At 36.6% G+C, this 23,990-nt stretch overlaps 1 protein-coding gene across 1 annotated transcript in view; it reads right to left on the reverse strand.

The window, feature by feature from the left end:
* The window catches only part of Ino80 (chromatin-remodeling ATPase INO80), a 454,888-nt gene that overhangs the window by 244,912 nt on the left and 185,986 nt on the right, over positions 1 to 23,990 (reverse strand). The window contains exons 22-23 of the mRNA XM_069824011.1: positions 8,333 to 8,427; positions 8,134 to 8,206 (exon numbers count right to left, since the gene is read on the reverse strand). Of these exons, the coding sequence (XP_069680112.1) occupies positions 8,134 to 8,206; positions 8,333 to 8,427 (168 nt within the window). The remainder of the gene's footprint in view (positions 1 to 8,133; positions 8,207 to 8,332; positions 8,428 to 23,990) is intronic.

The raw sequence follows: 23,990 nt of genomic DNA on the forward strand, positions 1-23,990 counted from the left end.
TATAACGTGAATGCCAAATAATCCCATGATGAATCCTTGGACTCATCTCAACAAAATAACACTTCGCTCCACCAATAAAATTCAACGAAGGTATTAACCACGCATTACGATACAACATCGTTAAATAATCGATCAAAAAGGCTGTCAAAAATATCGTTTTTGTACAGGTCCCAGAATGTTGCACGAAAAACGCATTTCGCTTATATAATTATAAGTATTAAGAAAAGTAGTTTAGATTTTCAATATCTGTTATTCTTATGAAAACATACAGAGCGTTCTACAGGAAACAGGTTCCGCTCAGGTAAATGCCGTCATATATCGAAAGCGACTGCTAAGGAAATAGTCTACAAATTTCGCCCTACTCCTTTAGGCATCAAACAATACGAAGAAATGGAGCATGTAAACCAAAATAACCGAGTCCGTTGAAAACCAGTAAGAAGACTTATGTTAGGTTCAAGTTTGCCGAGCCTCTATAGAACTAAAGCTTCCTTTGCGTTTGTACAATCTTTCCCCTCCCTTACATATGTTCGGTGCTTTTTTCCTTAGTTCATCTCCCTGTGCCTTTATGCTTCACTTGCTTTTAAGGGTATAGGCACATATCTCGCGTAGTTACTCACAGTAATGAGTATAAATAATTTTTCTTGTTATTAATATGACTATACATTCACAAAAACATAAATATAAATAAATCAAACAAAATATATTTAAAAAATACATATTTCAGAGTAACGACTAGTATTGTACAATGTTCAAACATGAGAGGGGAAAATAAAGACATTACAAACTTCGTCTTATTCCACATGAAAACTAAAAGCAAGATATTATGTGCTAATATCCTTATGCGATTAAAATAGTGTCCTGCAATGTTCAAATACGAGAGAAGCAACCAAGACATTACTAACTTCGTCTTATTTCATGTGAAAAACTAATAGCAAATAAGTGCTAAAATCCTTGAGCGATTAAAATAGTGTTCTGCAATATTAAAACATGAGAGAAGCAACGAAGACATTACAAACTTCGTCTTATTCCATATGAAAAACTAACAGCAAGATCTGTGCTAAAATCTTTAAGCGATTAAAATAGTGTTCTGCAATGTTAAAACATAGAGAAGCAACCAAGACATTACAAACTTCGTCTTATTTCATATGAAAAACTAATAGTAAGATCTGTGCTAAAATCCTTAAGGGCTGTATTCATAGATATAATTAGCGCGGGCTTCCGGTGGATGATCAGCGAACTAACGTTTTTCGTACAGTATTTATAAACCAGTGTTAGTGACATGATATATTATCATATGAATCCTGTACAAGTAACCAGTCGGTAGGCGGGGCTAGTTTAGCACGCTCGTAGCGCGGGCTAGCGAAATGTCTATGAATAGCACCCTAAGCGATTAAAATAGTGTTCTGCAATGTTAAAACATGAGAGAGGCAACCAAGACATTACTAATTTCTTCTTATTTCATGTGAAAAACTAACAGCAAGATATGTACTAAAATCCGTGAACGGTTAAAATGTGTCCTGCAATGTTCGAACATGAGACCGGCAATCAAAACATTACATGAAAAACTAATAGCAAGATATGTGCTCAAATCCTTAAGCGGTTAAAATAGTGTCCTGTAATGTGTGAACATGAGAGCGGCAACCAAGACATTACAAACTTCATCTTATTCCATATGAAAAACTAATCGCAAGATCTGTGCCAAAATCCTTATGCGGTTAAAACATGAAGGGTTGAGAGTAGAGGACGGCGAATATTTTTATAATAAGGCGGAACAAACAAGACAGCCTGCTTCTGCAGAGCGAACATCAGCGAATATCGAACTTCACCATACCGACAAACTTTAACCAAACATAGCGCCTGTAATGCACGCCATTAATACTATCATAATCCGTACAGTCATACACCTATTGTTACCGAACAACTGTGATTTATTTGGATATTAGTGAAGAATATAATTATAACAACTTTTGTCGGTAACTAGTATAATAACACTATCATGTATTTTGAAAACATGTGATTCACCTATATGTGCGTATATTTCTGCGGATGTTTAATCATATTTTTGTAATAAAAATTACCTGTTCTTACATCTAAATAAAACTTCACAAGATTTGTTCTAAAATCTTCACGCAGCTGAAAGCAAGAAGGAATGGGAGAGGAGGGTATGAGAGACCAGCGAACTTGAAGGGGCAAGTTCGAGCGAGATGGACAGATCCGCTTCTTCAAAGCAGACTTTGGTTCTTGTCAAGCTCGACAAACTTGATCCGAGCTCAACGCTTGAAATGCATGACATTACTATAGACCAGCGGTTCCCAAACTTTTTCAGCCACGGAGCCCTTTTTGAAGCAAAAGTTTCTCATGGAGCCCCAAGAAATGTTTAGTGTTTAGTTCTATCTGTATATGTTCTATGAAGCATAATACACACGATATGTATACGAAAGTATGATTAATAATAATAATAATAATAATAATAATAATAATAATAATAATATAAAGGAAATAATAGTAAAAAAATAACTGGAGACAATATTATTTAAATGTACAAAATTATAATTATAAGTAATACCAGTAGTTAAGATATGTAAAAAATGTTAAAATGTTACATTTACACCCGAATTAATGTGAAGAATGTGCCTATTTCTTGCGACAGAGTTTGTCAATGTCCGATGTCACAGAAATCAGTTCAAGACGCATATCGTCTTCTGCATCCAAACGAGCTCGATATTATGTTTTTATAGCCGTGTACTTCGAAAAGGCCGTTTCACAGAGGTATGTAATACCAAAAGGCAGTAAGAGCAATTTACCTTTTGATCTTAATATGAAAGCTCCTCCCCTAACTGAACCCAAAATTCGGGAAGTGGTTTGCTTTTAAATGATGCCTGACAGGCTATTCGAAACCCTGTCTATAAGGACCTCATATTCTGTCGCAGTGAGGGCTGATGGTTTCGACTTCACTGAAAATGGATCTACAATCCACTCATATTTGTTTCGAATCGATTCCTGAGTTTCCCTTGGAAAGTATGAATTCATATTTTGAAGCAAATTGTCAAGGTGCTCTTTTATTATTGAGTTATTCATTGTTATGTTATTTTCTTCTGTAAAGTTTGAAGTCAATGAGAAACATGTCAGATCCTTATTCTAGACTCTTTCCATGTAGAACGTTATTTTTTCTTCAGTGCGGCAATTTTGTCATTAGCATTGGATGTAGTCTTCTGTTTCCCTTGTATGGATGTGCTGAATTCGTTATTTTTTACAAAATGTGTGCTAAGTAACATAATTTGCACAACGATTCCTGATCATTCAAATAATCTGCTTGCAAACTCTTTTGGTCATTCAAAACTAAAGACAACGCTTATCAAGCGACAACCATGTGTAATAAATAATTAATAACAATGACTTGTGTATACTTCCCTATCTTCTTACAGAATTTTGAGTAGCATACACTGAAAAGGTCGTGCCTTAACAAAGCTGATAATTTAGACGACGTGCCTTAACCCATTACTGCTTAGCGTCCTAAAAATGGGACGTACGTAAAATACTGATTACTATGGAACTTTTTCTTGTTTAGTACAGTTAGAGGCATTGTTTAGAAGGTAAATTATTACATTGTATTATGGTGTTGCAGTGTTTGAATTCCGCGCGAACATTTGTTCATACCAGCTAATTTTTGACAAGATGGCAGGATAACAGTATTTTGTGACGCACCACGTGTAAGTTCATTCTTAGTTACTCTGTAATGGTGGTACAGAAATCTGATTTTTATTTTCACATAATGAGTTGAATACTTCAGTTTTCATGTGGTATATAACAACAATAAAATTTTCTTATATGTTGCTAGGTATAAGGTGAAATAAAGTGCCGTCCTAAAAATAGGACGCCATGCAGTGTGTACTCCTGTAGTATTCTATAATATGTATATGGTTTCCATTGCATTGTTTTATTTCTAATCTAACCGTGAGTGAAATTCTGGGGTTAATTGAAAATCAAAATAATAATAATGAGAGTCTAATATATGTGATCCCTCCAGAAGATTTCCATGATACAAATAAATACAGTGATAAATCGGACGACGAGCATGAGGCTTATTTGAATAACCTTGGCGGTAAAATGCTACTTAGTAAAGCGGAATTACAAAAAAAAAAAAAAAAAAAAAAATGTAATGATGATAATGAAGATGACATTGTTGATGAAAGTATGCCAGAGTCTTCTAACATAAAAGCTGCAACAAATGATTTTGAAAGTACATTAGACAAAAAATGGAGCTGAGGTTTCTCGCACAAGTTATTGCCGTCCGAAAAGAAGGAAGCTAATATATGAACATTTCCAAGACAGGGAAGGCAATTCCAGGTAGAAGGCCTCGTACTACTACAACTACAAGTACTATTATTACTATTATAACCACCAACGTACCGCGCCATGGCATCGTGGTCTAAGGCATCCTGCCTCGGACTCGCGTTACGGAATGCGCGCTGGTTCGAGTCCTCATGGGGGAAGAAATTTTCTTATGAAATTTCGGCCAGTGTATGGGACCGGTGCCCACCCAGCATCATTATGCATTTGTGGAGCTACGATAGGTAGCGAAAATCCGGTTTCGGAAACCAGCTGTAACGGCTAGGGGGAATCATCGTGCTAACCACACGATACCGCCATTCTGGTTGGATGATTGTCCACCTTTGTTTCGGCATGTCGACGTGAGACCAGCAGCAGGCTGGTCGGTCTTGGCCCTTCATGGGCTGTAGAGCTACGATTTTTTTTTACAATCACCACCATCAGCACAAGCGCTAGCAGAAGCAATAGCAGCACCTTCACTAGCAGCAACAGCAGTACCAGCACTAGCACAGAAACAGCAGCACTAGCGTTGGCAGTACCGATGTTAGTAACAGCGGCAACAACAGAGTGGTGGTCCATCTTCGCTTATTTTCTTGATGTTGCCATAGTAAATGCTTGGTTTCTGTACAGAAAAATGAAGCCTCAAAACTCTTCAGAACCGCTCCTCAACCTTTGCCGTCTCCTGGCTTTTACAGTACAGAAAAGGCATGGGGTGAATTCCCACTAAGGAAAAATTGTTCCCATTCCATCAGGAGACATAAGATTTGATGGTCAACACCACTGGCCAGTTGAAAATGAAACTCTGCTAAGGTGTGCTAATTGTACAGGGAAAGCAAAGTCCATCTGCAGCAAGTGTCAAATTGGACTCCACTCTAAATGTTTCTACCCTTACCACACAAAATAGTGTTGTGTAATACATAGGCTTGTGTGAGGAGGGCAGTTGAACGACTGATTCTAATATGTGTATATGTATTTGCTACATAATAAATACATAAGTACTATTTGAACTAAAAGAGGGGTTATTCTATTCAGCTACTGCATCACTGACCACTATGCATAGCGTCCTATTTATGGGACGGTCCTTAATTTTTATCCCAGAAAGTAAATAAAGATAAAAATGGTAAGAATGCATTCTTAAGTCACAAACTAGCAAACTTAAACTCAGAAACGCATTTTTCAAGTCATTAATAACTTTATGCAGTAATGGGTTAATAACGTTGGTATTTTTTTTCCTTGCGAGGGCGTGTCGGTGTAGTACACAATGACTACTTGTGCAGTTTTTTTTAATTTCTTGATCCTTGTAACACCGCCAGCAACAGGACCTACCATGGGCTTTGCACCATCTGTGCGTACATTAATGCAATTGTTCCATGGTATCGATGAAGGATGGATAGAACAGAGAAAAAATTCTCTTTGGCACTAGGACTCGAACCCGGGTTTTCAGCTCTACGTGCTGACACTTTATCCACTTAGCCACACCGGATTCCAGTTCCGATGCTGGATCGAATCCCCTCAGTTTAAGTTCTACCTCTCAGTTTTCCCTTTGATGGCCTACCCTGTACTGTGTTAGAATATGTGACAGTGGCACAATGTCCAACGCACTATGTACAGAGGTGCACTCATTACAAGCGACTAAGTGGCCGGGATCCGAAGGGATGAGCGCCGTCTTGAATCACTAAGTGATTATTTAAGCATATTATAATATTATTATGATATACTTAAGTACATCATAATAATACCATGGTACCGAGTTTTCAATGAAGACATCTGTCAGGGAAAAAAAAATCAGAACCTCTTGTAGAAGATGGCAATGGCTTGCAGAACAAAATATCTTCATGAAAGGAATCTGAAAATTCGTACTGCACAAACGTCATTAGCACAGCTAATCCGGCAACGTCCGTGGATTCGTCAAGTTGTAGCAAAAATTTCGTTTGACTGATACGGGAAATTGTGGTATTTTTAACATCATTTGATAGATCCTGGTTCCCATTACGCACAGTGTTATTTGATAAGGGCACACTGGAGATCAAGTTTGCAGTTCTTTCGTCCACCATGCACTTCACTACCTTCACTAATAGTGGTTTTATAAGAATTCCGGCAAGGGTGTGAGGTTTACCAGTAAGACCCAGTACATGGCTAACCAAGTACGACGTTCCTAGTGTTTTATAGTTATTTGTCTTTACACGAGATAAAATTTTTGTCTAAACTGCATGGAGTTCGTCATATTTTCTTTTGAAGTAGTCTGCAGTTTTATTTGTGAAGTCAGGATGAGTTTCGAAATGCTGCCTAAGCTTGGCAGGAAACATAGAACTATTGGACAAAATTTTGTTACATATCACACACTGTGGACATCCATCAGCAAACTCATTGAATCCCATATCCAAATATGAATCACAATATTTTCGTTTTTTACTTCCTTTTCTGTACCTCTACACTAGGCATCGTAAACTCTGAAGCAGGATCATGTGTAGTATATTCTGAATTCTATCCCAAAGAATTCGCACTATTTTCTTCAAAAGTAAGGTTACAGTTGTTATTATCCCCCTTTGACTGAGCACTGGTTGATGACTAATGGTTATAGTAGATCTATTATTATTGCTGCTTCTATCTAGCAAGACGAAATCAAACTACTTTCTGAGAAAGTACTTTTCGCTTGATTGAAGTAGTTTACGTTTTTCGCACTAGAGGCTAGATGGAAGGAGAAATTTTTGTCATCCGCGGTCGGAGCCCGTGAGACTTACTTGCGGAGCCCCAAGGGCTCCGCGGAGCACACTTTGGGAACCGCTGCTATAGACAGGTAGGCTGAAGCGACGTCATGGTTAGAGGACTGGTATACAGCTGACTTTCATTCAGTGCAGTTCAGTTTCGTTCATGGCCATAATGGCAATATAATACATATTAGAACAGTAAATCTTCATATACGATAAATATTACGGAGAAATCGTACAAAAAGTGTCGCGCTACATTTCTAAAGAAATATCCTGGCATTCTTCAAACATCTGATTGAACAAACTAGAATTTAGTAAATGAAATACAGAATGCGGCTCACTTTTAAAATAGAAAATAAAGTGCATTAATCGCGTTCCAAATGGAGAAAAAATCGATGACAACTGCTGTAGACTAGAACAGTTCCCCACTTAAGCCGATAAATTACATCTGTAATGCACGTTGCGAGATTTTATTGTTGACGCGCTAAGTCGTCGCTAAGCGGTTGTAGCTTGCCCATGTGACTTTTTGAACGGTGCCGTACTAAGCTGTTTCCAGACGTACACGTTACGTCGTCATTACACCACGGCCAAGTTGGCCTGGGTGGAGCAGTCGGTAGAGTGCTGACCTTCTGTGCCCAAGGTTGCGGGTTTGATCCCGGCTCAGGTCGATGGCATTTAAGTGTGCTTAAATGCGACAGGCTCATGTCAGATTTACTGGCATGTAAAAACTCATGCGGGACAAAATTCCGGCACACAGGCGACGCTGATATAACCTCGGCAGTTGCGAGCATCGTTAAATAAAACACAATTTAAAACCACGGTCAACCGTCTCCTTGTATTTCTTAGTAGTGTACAGAGGTGTGAAGTATTCAAAAGTATGGAAGGGAATTTGCAGCATATAGATGACCTTCATTGGCACTCATTCTGTAATAAATTTCGTAACAATGATAGCAAAGACATAACAACAATCATAATGGCTTGATAATATCATTTGAGAAGTGGGAGAGATGACTCATGTTTGGCAGTCTGCCCCAGAAACATGCCGAGTGACCCTGACCATCACTACATCATCTATCAAATGAAAGACAAGACTCACCGTATCGGCCGCAGTGAGGTTGATGCCCAGACCGCCGGCCCGAGTACTGAGCAGAAACACAAATATGTCTTCCCTGTGGGAGGAAACAGATGCATCAAATGCTGGCAGTCACCCATCACCAAGGACATAACATATGCAGAAAGCAAAGTGCCATTCAATCTTTTTAATTTCACCATCTTATAAAACTTTAATCACTCACCTTGCTTGGAAATCTGCCACCATGTCTCTCCTTTCAGAGATCTTTGAAGAACCGTCCAATCGCATATATGTGTGTTTACGATGCCACATATATTCCTGCAAGAAAAGAAACAGCATTTAAGAAAGAAAGCTTTTATATTTTAACAACTAAACATGTATGTTACGCATTAAGAGCATTATCTTCTATCAGGAACATAAACACCCTTAAAGTGGCACACTTTGCATACTTTCGTTCTACAATCAAATATGGATTAATATTCTCAGCTAACTTATTTTAAGCTATACATATTTTTATTTTACAGCGGTAAGAATAATGACAGGTGTGCATAACAGGACATCATGTAAAAATATGTTCCAAAATGCAGAAATATTGATCTTACTGCTTATGAGTACATCCTTACCCCAATAATGCTTTATGTTAAAACTCAAGATATTTTAGTACTGATAAGAACATTCATAATTTTAGTACAAGATATAAATCAGATTTCCATCTGCTCTCTATCATTTTAGCTGTTAGAAAAGGGGAGTTCGCTATTCAAGTATTGCAGTCTTCAATGCACTGCCTAATTATCTTAAAGCTTTGAAGGGCAAGAAAAAATTTCAGAACTGATTTAACAAAAGTTTACCCTATTCACATCTTTTACTCAACTGATGAACTGTTTAAGCTTGTAAATTAAATGAATCTACCTACTATGTATTTTTATTTGATTTATTTACTTAGGCCAAATGACGTGAAACCTGCAATAATGATGAAAGATCTATGGAACACAATGAATGAAATGAAGTGGAAAATACCCATTTAGCGTTGCACTGCAATGCAAGACTACAAACATTAGGCCTACAATTAATTAATAACACAATTTCTTAAGGAAACAGGGCCATATTCGTAGACATTCTTAGCGCGGGCTTCCGGTGGATGATCAGCGAACTAACGTTTTTCGTATTCATAAACCAGTGTTAGCGATATATGATATGAATCCTGTACAAGTAATCAGTCGATAGCCGGGGCTAGTTCAGTACGCTCGTAGCGCGGGCTAGCGAAATGTCTATGAATAACACCCTTAATGTTTTGCATGATTTAAGAATTTCAAGGTGTCTCACGTAGTGAAAGATTTTTGGAGCTTTGCGTCTTACAGACCCAGAAACAAAATTTGGGTCACCTGAATCTTCGAAGTTTCAGTTACAAACTGCACATGCTCAGTCCATACCATAGACGTAGCATCCCCTACAGCCGTTAGTAACGGATTTAACAGAAATGGGACAAAATCAGATTCTGAGATCTTAATAAGTAAAAGACGCATATAAAAGGAAACGAACAGAAAGAGGGGAGAAGAAAGATTTTATTCCAGAAAACCTTCTCCTTCAGAGTCTAATCGATTAGAATGGTAGATGAAGATTGTTAAAAATGAAGTTCAACACGGACGAGAATGACCAGTAAATTTTTCCTCGAGATCTCTCACTCAGGAAAGGGATTCATGTGCCGTAAATTTACGACACGAGTACTCTCTTTATGCCCGTTTAAAGTACCCATGCTAACGATTTTACAGCCCTTAAAATGTTAATTCTTTTGGCTCAGTTTAATGTCAGCTCTACGTACATACGTCGTAACCACTCGGTCACCAAGGACGACTAGAGAAAGAGAGCGGGGACGGTGGGATAAGAGAGAGGGAAACACATGGACAGAGAGAGCCAGACAGAAATACAGGAAGGGAGAGTCAGACTTTTCAATTTTGAATGACAGATACAATACACTTGAGTTCCATGTAAAATTGCTTATGTAGAGAAAGAGGTCATTTTAACAAATGGTACCAAATAAAAAACTAGGTAGTTCTTTATAAAGATTTAATTAATTTGATGATGAACAATGCTAATTTCCATTGTCCTTAATAACAATGAGCCTTGTGCTTAATATGCAATCCATGAAATAAGAGGGACAGATTTAAGTGCATTTCGTTCACCATTTCATTGTATTACAATTGCATTAAAGATTATTCTCAAAACAGTGTGACAGATTTTTAAGGACGAGAAAAATTCTGAGATTAAAAAGCCATCTCCGAATGAACGGCTCTGGGCAAAATTTGTCAACATTTCGCCCAACTCTGCTGGTCATCATTCTGATTTATCACTTTATAAATCGCGCTGGTAGCTCAGTTTAACGGCGAAAGCGGACCAGACTTGAAATCTCGACGACGGCGGAGTTGTAGCCTATTTGTATTTGTGATGGACAAAGCCAAAGTTGTATCGGTTTTTCTCGGGTTTCTCCCAATTTTCCTTCGTCATTCCACCAACATTCTCCACAATTCCCCTTTCACTATGATTTAAGTCTCGAAAAATTGGGCAACTCCTTTATTTCCACGGCGTCGAATCGACCGTTCACCATGGTGCTGGACTCTTAGACGACTGACAGATCTATATAAGACGTACCGAAACCTCCCCCCAAGGTTCTTTCATCCATCTGACGGGGATATGACGACTCCTATACTTATTTTCCACTTTGTGAAGCGATTAAACAGAAAGTGACATCATGTTGCTGTCAGAAGAGCCTAGGTTGCCACGTAGATCATTTATCTTTCCCCCGTCTTAAATATTATTTGCTTCCTTTTCATGCTGAAACACTCAGGAGACTCTATGCTTCTTTAAATCAGTGTTATTAACACTTTCACACTCGCAATAACAGCGATAATGATACAGGACGAAATCAAATACATATAATGCACGTGATTTGAAGCCAGTAAGTTTGACAACACTGTCCCGTCGAAAATGAGAACATGGCGCCGCGCTCAGTTGCCACTGTATTGCCAATTTGTCGCTAGCAGACGAATGTTTGTATAGGTCTATTAAACTCCAGTGAAAAGTTGTTCTCACTCAATGTGACAACGCCGTACCGCTACTTCTCTAGTCAACACTCTCCTCTCGCCCATAGAATTACTTCCTGTTTCGTCGCTTTAAAACATGGAAACTACTATAGATCTGTGAGGTACAGCAGACCACCACCAGAGAGGGATGGTACATAAATTTGAAGACTGGAGACGAATGCATGATGTGCCGATGATGCAACCGGCTTAACCGGGCAGCATAATGATCACGCAACCCATTCCATCACGGGTGCACAAGAAATCTCTTTGGCCTGAAGTGCTTAAGGATGCTCCATGACCCGCCCGATAAGGACTTCTATACTTCTGAAGGCTGGTCCACAATAAACCGGGAATGGAAACGACGAGAACGGAAATATTGTTAAAATAAATGTATTTAAATGTGAGCAAATACATTTATTTTAACATTGTTTCCGTTCTCGTTGTCGTTTCCGTTCCCGGTTTATTGTGAACCAGCCTTAACACTATATTACCGGAGATAACGAATTCCCTATGTTAAAATCGAACTTCTAAGTAATTTTCTAAGTTTCTTCATCATGTCCAAGTGTTATTTTTACTAATAAGGTTTATTTGCACAATGTTCCAAATTAGTCTAGTTCAAGAAGGTTTTATATACCTTATCTGGAATTTTTAGCACACAACCAATCAACCAAACAAGGCTAAGGTCCCTTTATGAATGAATGTCAGCATGTCACTATTAGAATGTCAGCAATGTCAAAAGTGGCCGTATAATCAGTTTAAAATAAGACCCATCATAGGAAACCCGAGTTTTAGACTTTATTATTATTATTAGTAGTAGTAGTAGTAGTAGTAGTAGTAGTAGTACAACAAACAAACAAATGGCTTTTAAGGAACCCGAAGGTTCATTGCCGCCCTCACATAAGCCCGCCATCGGTCCCTATCCTGTGCAAGATTAAGCCAGTCTCTATCATCATACCCCACCTCCCTCAAATCCATTTTAATATTATCCTCCCATCTACGTCTCGGCCTTCCTAAAGGTCTTTTTCCCTCCGGTCTCCCAACTAACACTCTATATGCATTTCTGGATTCGCCCATACGTGCTACATGCCCTGCCCATCTCAAACGTCTGGATTTCAAGTTCCTAATTATGTCAGGTGAAGAATACAATGCGTGCAGTTCTGTGTTGTGTAACTTTCTCCATTCTCCTGTAACTTCATCCCGCTTAGCCCCAAATATTTTCCTAAGCACCTTATTCTCAAACACCCTTAACCTATGTTCCTCTCTCAGAGTGAGAGTCCAAGTTTCACAGCCATATAGAACAACCGGTAATATAACTGTTTTATAAATTCTAACTTTCAGATTTTTGGACAGCAGACTGGATGACAAGAGCTTCTCAACCGAATAATAACACGCATTTCCCATATTTATTCTGCGTTTAATTTCCTCCCGAGTGTCATTTACATTTGTTACTGTTGCTCCAAGATATTTGAATTTTTCCACCTCTTCGAAGGATAAATCTCCAATATTTATATTTCCATTTCGTACAATATTCCCGTCACGAGACATAATCATATACTTTGTCTTTTCGGGATTTACTTCCAAACCGATCGCTTTACTTGCTTCAAGTAAAATTTCCGTGTTTTCCCTAACCGTTTGTGTATTTTCTCCTAACATATTCACGTCATCTGCATAGACAAGAAGCTGATGTAGCCCGTTCAATTCCAAACCCTGCCTGTTATCCTGAACTTTCCTAATGGCATATTCTAAAGCGAAGTTAAAAAGTAAAGGTGATAGTGCATCTCCCTGCTTTAGCCCGCAGTGAATTGGAAAAGGATCAGATAGAAACTGACCTATACGGACTCTGCTGTATGTTTCACTGAGACACATTTTAATTAATCGAACTAGTTTCTTGGGAATACCAAATTCAATAAGAATATCATATAATACTTCCCTCTTAACCGAGTCATATGCCTTTTTGAAATCTATGAATAACTGATGTACTGTACCCTTATACTCCCATTTTTTCTCCATTATCTGCCGAATACAAAAAATCTGATCAATAGTCGATCTATTACGCCGAAAACCGCACTGATGATCCCCAATAATTTCATCTACGTACGGAGTTAATCTCCTCAAAAGAATATTGGACAAAATTTTGTACGACGTCAACAAAAGTGATATTCCTCGAAAGTTACCACAGTTGGTTTTGTCCCCCTTTTTAAAAATAGGTACAATTATGGACTCCTTCCATTGTTCTGGTACAATTTCCTTTTCCCAAATAGCAAGTACAAGTTTATAAATTTCGCTATATAATGCACTTCCACCCTCTTGTATTAATTCTGCTGGAATTTGATCGATACCTGGAGACTTGTACTTTTTCAGATTTTCTATCGCAATTTCGACTTCTGAAATCGTGGGTTCGGGTATAAATGGCTCAGCAGTTTGTATTTCAATATCGTCCCGATCATTTCTATTTGGCCTATGTACATTTAGTAGTTGCGCAAAATAGTTTTTCCATCTGTTTAGGATTGATGAAGAGTCTGCAAGCAAGTCACCATTCTCATCCTTGATCACGTTTACCCTTGACTGATATCCGTTCTTAAATTCCTTTATACCCTTATATAAATCTCGAATGTTTTTATTCTTACTATTTGTTTCTACCTCATTCAGTTTTTCCTTCAAGTAACCTCTCTTTTTATTCCTAAGTGTACGACTTGCTTCCCGTCTTTCATTGAAATAATTATCTCTATTCTCCTCAACTGGATCCTGTAAGAATTTCAATTTTGCCTGTTTCCTTCTTTCTACTACCATGCAACAATCTTCATCAAACCACGGTTTCTTTTTCTTAGTTTCATAATAACCTATGCTCTGCTCAGCTGCAATTTTGATACTATCTCTGATATTTTCCCACACGCTATTAACATCTAATTCTTTCTCAACTTCGTCGGAACTTTCTAAAGTGGCAAACCTATTCGAAATTTCGACCTGATAATTTTGCTTAGCTTCCTCGTCCTTTAATTTCAAAATATTGAATTTAGTAATATTAACTTGTTGCTCTACTCGCTTGGCTACTGATAATCTTTCTCTTAATTCTCCAATCACCAAATAATGGTCAGAATTACAGTCTGCACCTCTGAAAGTTCGAATATCTACTATAATAGTATGTCTCCGTTTATCTATCAAGATGTGATCTATTTGGTTGTGTGTCAATCCATCTGGAGAAGTCCAAGTATATTTATGTATATCCTTATGGGGGAATGTTGTACTTTTGACAATTAAATTTTTCGATGTGGCAAAGTTGACTAATCTAACTCCATTGTCACTACTAATTGCGTGTAGGCTCTCTTTTCCAATAGTTGGTCTAAAAATATCCTCCCGTCCTACTTTAGCGTTGAAATCCCCCAATAAAATTTTCATATGATATCTAGGAAACTGATCAAAAGTATGTTCCAATTCCTCATAGAAGCTATCCTTTATATAGTCGTCTTTCTCTTCTGTAGGGGCGTGAGCATTTATAACTATGATGTCGCACCATCTACCCTTAAGTACTAAATATGATAACCTGTCACTGATAAATTCGACCTTTTTTACTGCTGATTTTATTCTTTTATGTACAAAGAATCCTGTTCCTAATTGGTGATTATTATTTCCTTCCCCATAATACAACAAGTAATCTCCTATTTGTGATATGCCATTCCCATCTAACCTAACCTCTTGTACTCCCACAAAGTCTATTCTATATCTAGCTAGTTCTTTTGCTACTAATGTTACCCCTCCTGTTCTATAAAGACTAGTTACGTTCCAAGTGCCAAATCTCAAAACCTTATTCCTTTGCTGTGGTCGTGCCAGAGAATCAGTCCTATTCCGAGGCTTACTGTAGGAATTCGTAACAAGCTGTTTTTTACAGTGATGGGTTGTTAGCCCTTCGCCCAACCCCCAAGCTGGAGGACCACCCCTTATCGGCTGTCCACGACTGCTTATTCAATATATTCGCAGCTACCCTCCATATCTGGAGGCCGTCTCCTCTATCCGCAACCTGAGGACGCGCCATGCCGTGGTGATAGGGACCCACCATACATGGAGTAGTAGTAGTAGTAGTATTAATTATTAATCATCATCAGAAGTCAGTTTTATATAATGTAAAATACGCAAGAACATAACTCAATAAGTTAATAAATATGACAATGAAATTTAAAATATGACTTATCTATTGTATTGTAACTCTATAAAATATGTATTCCACATCTTCACGCTGAAGTATGCGTCCTACGAGCCTACAGAGTGATGTGACGCACGCCACATAGGTAATTTCACAAGCCCCTTTCTGCCTACTTTTGTATGTAAACACATTCCTGACCAAACTCATGAAAAATCTTGACCTGTCCACAAACGTGGGAAAACCCCGCACCCATTGTCAAACAATTCCAAGTGTCTGTAACCACCTCATTTGCATTAGGTTTTACAAAAGTCTGTCGAAAAATTAAAATTCTAGATACAGTTGATGTTCAATTACAACCTTATGCATTACTTAGGCCCAAACATATTATGTTAAAACGAATAGAAACCTTCAATATGACCTAAATGTGCTTCTCCAAAAGTTTACCTATATAACCTAAAACTAAAAACAAATATATTAACGTGTGCGTTTATTTCTATGACAAATTATAAGAGTTTCAACATAAAAGCTGGAAAAGCGCCGCATCAATTAGCGTAGGCCTACATAAACACTGGAGCAGAGATAAAAAAATAACGACAAGTTACAGAAAACTTGAGCCCTAACGATATTAATACAGACAAAACTAGTCCAGCAAATGAACCTTTGTCCTAAACAACTTATAAAAAAGAACTACCTTCACTGTTGACAATACGTCCATCAAGATCAAAATATCAACACTGCATGAACTAAAAACATATCGGAATACATACCTTACCCTCTGAATCAAATGCAATGGATCTGTGGAAGTCATCCTAAAGCCGTAACAGCGTATGAACCTGACAAGAACTTGAAGAAATATTTACGAAACTGCATCCTATGCCAATAAAATTATCTTTAGAGCACAGAAATCAACAGTATTGGACAGTTGCAGAACTGCTCTTCGTGTGTGGAACGTAGACTATAATATAATCTCATTTGAGATATGACTATGGCAGATGACCCTTCAAGTCCTAAATATTGAAAGAAGTAACTCTGAGAAAAGATGATGATGATGATGATGATGATATAATGGTATTATATGTATTCAATCACTCTCATGTAACCTATATTGTTCTTTATCACCGACCTATAAGCCAATAGATACGTTGAAAATATTTATTATTATTATTATTATTATTATTATTATTATTATTATTATTAATAGGGCTCGGAATTTGAGGACCAAAAAGTTAAAAATGACAATGAGTAAAATATAATCAGTTAGAATATGTAATGTAAGCGTCTGGTTTACACTTCTTTGGAATTCAAAGAGTCTTTGCTCAACACATGGTATTTCAAATGAAAAGACTTTTTTTTTTTTTTTTTGTGTAAACCGCGCCACAGATTTTGTTACTTGTGGGGAGAGTACTGTAATCTTATTTTTGTTTACGTTTCTTGTCGAAAAATTGTGAATAGATTTCGGAGTCAATGTTCACCAGGCGTAACAAAGTACCTAGTGATAACGAGAAGTCCACCTGAGATGGAGGGAATGTTTGCTTAGCCTGAACTATACTACGTTGCAATACTAACTTTTAGGTCTTCAAAATCCGAGCCCTAATTATTATTATTATTATTATTATTATTATTATTATTATTATTATTATTACTACTACTAGGCCTACTACTACTACTTACAAATGGCTTTTAAGAAAACCGGATGTTCATTGCCGCCCTCACAAAAGGCCGTCATAGCGATCGGTCCTTATCCTGAGCAAGATTAATTCAGTCCTATCATCACATCTCACCTCCCTCAAATCCATTTTAATATTATCCTCCCATCTACGTCTCGGCCTCCCAAAAGGTCTTCTTCTCTTACAAGTAAACCTTCAGGTGGGGTAAAAAATAAAGACTTACCTTTATTACCATTCGATTAAGCATTAAAAGCAATGAAAAATACGTAAATTTTACAACTCGAACGCAATGAACACCAGAGATCTCGACCAATCAAGATCAAGTTGACATGGGCTACTTAGATTGCAAACAACTATACCACGCTGCAATGCTAGACGCGAGAGCGAAGACTACTGCTGTAGACGCGCTGTCAGCTAGTTTGTACCTTGCAGTTTATTGTGTAATGTTATGTGCAGTGAGCTGAAGAAGATGAACCCAGTGAATATAGCGATTAAAATTTTGGATAAACTAAATGAAGAGGGTTATAAGGAGATAGTGAAATGTCGCGGAAGGAACTTGGAATTGTTGATGATATATATGACTTATTGAAGAGTTATGAATCGGAAGCACTTGAAGAAAGTCATACTCTGGACACTGATGAAAATGAACCATGAAATGATGACAATGTCACGCCTCGTGTACGAGAATAAGAGACTGAAAAAACAAATACTACGTCAGAAGAGGAATTAAGTACTTCACAAAGTTCCGGTTCTCAATACGCTCCTTCCCCTCCCAAAACATCCCGAGTCACTGACTTTGAAGAAAAATGTGAAGTAACAGAGTATTGGATTCTGTCAGGTGTACCGACAAACAAAAAGAAAAAGTTTAACCATAGGTCATGCAGCAGTATGAAGCATAAATTCACGTGGTTAACACACGAAAGTCAACTGTTAAAAGATTGCAACTCATAAGTCGTATTTGGTGGCATGATTTTGGACAGTTTGGACATGTACAATGATGATCAAGTGTTTAATACAGACGAATGTGGGTTCCATAAGGAAATGCCTTTCGGCAGAACATTAGAACGTCAAGGAACCAGTAAAGTGTACGGTGTCGTGCAATCCAAGGGGGCAACTACACATTCCTACACTATAACGCAGGTGGTTTCTAAAGCTGGAAAACTGATGCCAAAGTTGCTACTTATTCTCCAAGAACCGAAAGGTATAAGTAAACGATTTACGGAACGCATTTTCCAGAGTGACAACCTTGTAGTAAAATGGACTTCGTCGGGAAAAATGACCAAAAAAATATGGATACAATTCTTACGAGAAATATTCCTTCCCAATTCTGCAACTTGCAATCTTTTGCTGTTGGACTCGTATGGTGTCCACTGCGACGAAAATACAATTAAGCAACTGTTAGAAGAAGGGACTATGGTCTTGAAAAACTAGTAGTTAAAATCATACCGCCAAATACGACTTACCAGTTGCAATCTTTGGACAGGTACTTTTTTCGAATGTGTAAGCATATGATTTGACACATTTCTCATAATGTAGATTTTGATGATTCATCTGATACATTACAAAAACGCAACAATATACTGAAACTACAGTCGCTTGTTTACCAGAAGTTTCTTTTTCCACGATTCCAACAGGCGCATGGGTATGGTTGGGTGTTAGCTGAATTGGGATCCAGAAGTGGACAACGTTTTCAAAACACTACGGAGTACTGTAACCGAAATGTACAAGGAATATGTACGATATGTGCAAAATCAGCCTGTATAAAGTGCGGGTGGTGTACTGAATATTTGTGTTTCCAACATTTTGCATTAGCTATCACTGTTGTGCGACATATGTTTCTGGATAAAAACAAATCAGATTCTGGAATACAATGCGTTAAGTAACATGATGACCACATCATAGTTTTCCTTCTTATGCATTAATCACTACTTGAAGGTATGTTTTCTTTCTGCTTAAATCCCCGTGTTCTGCGCTGTGTATCGCACTTGATAATTGCAGTCGAGTTACGAAATTTTAGGATTATTAATATTTTATTATGCTGATTCCAAAAATATAAGTTTCATTTTCATTGTTTTTTACCCCAGGTGAAGGTTTACTTGTCAGATCTTCCAACCAACACGCTATATGCATTTCTGAATTCACATATACGTGCTAAATGACCTGCCCATCTCAAACATCTGGATTTAATGTTCCTATTTATGTTAGGTGAAGAATACAATGCCTGCAGTTCTGCGTTCTGCAACTTTCTCCACTCTCCTGTGGCTTCGCTCCTCTTAGCCCCAAATATTTTCCTAATCACCTTATTCTCGAACATCCTTAACCTCTGTTCCTCTCTCAAAGTGAGAGTTCAAGCTTCACAACCATACAGAATAACCGGTAATATAACTGTTTTATAAATTCTTTCATTTTTTAAAGCAGACTGGATGACAAAAGCCACTCAACCGAATAATAGCAGACATTTCCCATATTTATTCTGCATTTAATTTCCTCCAGAGTGTAATTCATATTTTTGTTATTGCTATTCCAATGTATTTGAATTTTTCATTATTATTATTATTATTATTATTATTATTATTATTATTGTTGTTGTCATTATTACTACTATTATCATTATTATTTTCCGAGCTATCTACGTGTAAGCTCTTTGCTGCTGAACTGACAAACTGTCACCGTACTCTTGTCTGTACAGTCTGTCCGAGTGATAGTTCTTCCAAAAATTTCTTTATTTTGTTTTCTTCTGGGGCTCTTACTACATGTCCTATCCACTTTATAGCTTTCATTTTTGCAATTACTCGCATGTTGGGTTCCATATAGAGACTGTAAACTACTTCGTTTATTTTTTTTTTTTTTTTCATTCTAAAGTAACCGGGTTAAATATAAATATTTTTCTCGAAATTTCACGCTGAAATATCTTCAGTTTCTGTTCATCTCTTTTTGTCCAGGTTTCAGAAGCATAAGTTTTCTCTTTCTTTAAATTAATTTACTTTGAAAATGCTTAATAAAACGCTACAATATCGATTTTCTATCTGAACTCTAATGCCAATAAAGCATCTCCTTTTACATTAATAATAATAATAATAATAATAATAATAATAATAATAATAATAATAATAATAATAATAATAATAATAATAATAATAACAATAATAATAATAATAATAATAATAATTTAAAGCAAGTATAAACATAGAACTGTTTCACATTAATCCAATAATATTGTACATTCCATGTGACGCACTATCACACAACCATCAGTTTAATATCATGAACTACTGTACAGTATACGCTAGTATGAATTCTGTTGTTTCAAAATTATAATGCAGTTCACATAAGCATATATACAAAACAATGCAGACTAAAATGGAAGCATGAGATGAAACGTTGAGACAATAATATGCCAAGTGCAGGAAATATGTAAATTTTGTTTCCCTGATGAGATCCATGAGACCACCGAAGATTATAATACTGTCTAAGATATTGCTCGGTATGTGTCACGCATGTTACAGGGTGGGATGGCATCTGTGGGAACGACATGAGGAAGGGTTGACAGTCAGGTACACACATGATGATGACACTGCATGCTTCACGACGGTGCACAATACTTACTAAAGTAATTTCATTATTAGTAAATCATATCTCAATCGTCCTCAGTGATGTAGTAAGTTCTGTGAACTCGTCAGTAACAGTTCCATTTTGTTCGTCTACTGAATTTTATATATGATTCAGTATAGGCCACCTGCGTAGATCAGGTAATAACGCGTTTGCCTACTAATCCAGGCTGCGTTCGGGCGTGGGTTCGATCTCATTCGTGTTCATCTAACTCTAAGTCGAATACTAAGTAATCCCCTAGCGAATCTTCGGCCTCATCTCGCTATCACCAAATCCATCGAAGCTAAATAACTCGCAGTTAATACAGCTTCGTTAAATAACCGATTAAAATTATAGAAAATAATATATAGTGAAATTATACTAAAGGAAACAGAAGTGGTCCAATACCGACTTTGTACATAAGTTCCAAATGACTTTGCTGGACTTTTTAAGTCCAGATCAATAGCCAAAATAGGTGTACTGCATTCAATGGCGTAGTTATTTTATAGTTGATCACTAACATAAAAAACTGATTAAATTTAAGTTCAAGATTATAAAAACATTAACCAGATCAATAGAGTAAAATACTGGTATTAAGCAAATAATTTATTGATTAAGGCTGGTTCACAATAAAACGGGAACGACAACCAGAACAAGAACGGAAAGCGAAGGACATGAACGCGAAAATTTTCGATTCTCAATAAATCGAGAACGGAAACGACTATATATCGATATGCATGTCAATAACGAATATAATATATAAAGTCAATATTACGCATTCTGATGTTAACCAACTTCAAAATTTATGACACGGAATATTGAAGAATTCAATTCACGTGATACTCTAGTCACATATACACATAGCATATATACTGAATGTGATTCTACAGAATTTCTGAGTTAGTTAGAAACGATGCACGAAAAAGAAATTATGTCACTGCCTCCTTGCTACAAAATATACGACTAAATAGCTTTATGTTGACAACAAAAAGATTCTGAAACGAGAACGGCAAAGTTCGCCAACTTTCATATTCCCGTTCTCGGGCTCCGGCAAGCTTCTCGTTAATTGTGAATGCTCACATTTAAACATATGTCCTTTAACAATTTTTCTGTTACCAGTTTATTGTGGTCCAGGCTTTATGATATTTAAAAACTACTAATTCTCTTAAATGACAATGACTATATTTCAGTTGAATGAAATTAGCTAAAGTAATAATTTAGACATTGACGGGTGAATCGATTTATAAATTGATTAATTGTTGAACGATGCATTTAATAAAAAAAACTGTCACTTCTAATAGGCAGATCTTTCCATGTAGTACACGGCTCTTAGACTGATGGGTTCGTAAGAATGTTTCGACTGCCTGAGAGGGTTCGATCCCCGATTATTCCTTCCGTACATTTTTATTTCGAACTCTGATTCCATGTGATTCTAGAAAGTCTTATTAAATACTATTTTAAAACAAAATATGTAATCGATCGAAACATATGAACCAGAATGTCCCACACCAGTAACCATGAACTTGGATTCTGCAGTCGGCAATTATTCACGGTTCGAATCTCTGAAAATCGTGATAGCAAATGAAGAGTCCACTGCAAGAATGATGGATGTCACTTTCTTGTCGAAAATTAACCAAGACTGTCAATGCATAGCTTAAGACATATAGAATGTACATACAGAGTCATATGGCATTAACACTGAGTCATTGTCCAGTAATGATCGGAAAATCACAGTTAAGCTTCGAGCGCTAAGTATTTCAAACTTTCAATTGCTTCTCCTGCAAAATGTATTCCAAATGACATCCATCATTCTTGCAGTGGACTCTTCAAATGTGACGTGCTCGTGGTTGTGTCACTAGGAGTAAGATATTCAGAATGACTTGAAATAAATACGTTGAAATGCTACGCTGTCCGTTCTTTATAAAGATACCTTATTATGTCCGCTGTTTATTTCGAATGAAACAAAAACTAATTTGAGGACTGTGGATAACTTACATATTAAAATATATTATCGGAACTAAAGAAGAGCAAATGACGCGATAGAACACTATCCAACGATAAACACGACTAGACGAAATGTTGCAAAGTGAAAGAAAATATAAATAATTAAAGTAACAGATTAACTTCACATATTTAACATAAAATTGTCACACAAAAAATAAACTTCGTAACATTCACATGACGATGTAAATGGATTACATGACGATGCAAACAAACGTTATATACACGCCTGATTCCGCCTGCGAAACCATTAAATACCTCCCATTTCTATTGGCTGCTATTTGGGCTGCCTGAGCAAAAATTAATTGCTTAAGTCAGACATCCTACACATAGATGGCCTACCACTAATTGAAGAGCTGAGAATGAGTGGATAAAGCGCAAGACAGTAGTTTTGAGATAATCGAGAAAAACAATTTTCATAATTTTCTTTCATCATTCAGTAAATGTCTCAATAGTCATTGAAAAATGTCGGATATTTTTTCACATTTTATACCATTAAAGTAAATATCAATTGAATCGCCAATTAATTATTGATAACAAATGACAACGAAGTTACCCAGTTCTCACTCCCAATCAAAATTTCTGAATTTCTTTCAATAAAAATGACGAAAATATTAACTTAAAACACTATCTACCTTAATAACTTTACCTAAAATGTGTTTTAGCATAAAGAAAATCATTTCATGTCATTGTAGAAAAAATTAACTAAGTCAATTTATATTATGTTTAACAAATATAAGCAATAAACGTATCCAGTTCTCACACTCAAAGAAAGAACTCAAATTACTTCAAGACAACATGTGTATATAAATATAAATATTATTTACCAAAATATGTCTGCTGTCAGGAAACATATCATATTCATATGCTAGTATTGTGACTCTGAGTCCACATCTGTGTCCTTTTCTTTACTATCCACACCTACTTCACGAATATGATCATACCACTGCTTGTGTGGCTTTACTTTGTTTATAGTGTTATTTTTTCTTTTTATTTCTATTATTGTATTTGTATTTCTGGTGATGTGAAAGAGAAGGTCTGATGGCCTTAACTACACCAGAATAAATAAATAAATAAATAAATAAATAAATAAATAAATAAATAAATAAATAAATAAACAAATATACACTGGAGGAATGAACTTCTCAAGCTTCAAAATATCACCAAGTTTTTTTTTTTTTCTGGCTTTTGGCAATTGCGAATCGTACAGATTTCCATCTAAATCCAAATTAATTTCATTCACATGCACGACTTTCTTCATAGCAACAAAAGTATCAGAAACGAGCATGGTGTGTCTCATGCTGAGTGTGAGAACAGGATAAGTCTGGTCTTTGTACACTTCTCCTTCTCAACAAAAGTGAAAATCTAAAAATTGAAAATATTCAGAGCTATCTAGTTATCTTTGTATGA

This window comes from Periplaneta americana, chromosome 4 (assembly GCF_040183065.1).
Source record: "Periplaneta americana isolate PAMFEO1 chromosome 4, P.americana_PAMFEO1_priV1, whole genome shotgun sequence".
Lineage (NCBI taxonomy): Eukaryota > Metazoa > Arthropoda > Insecta > Blattodea > Blattidae > Periplaneta > Periplaneta americana.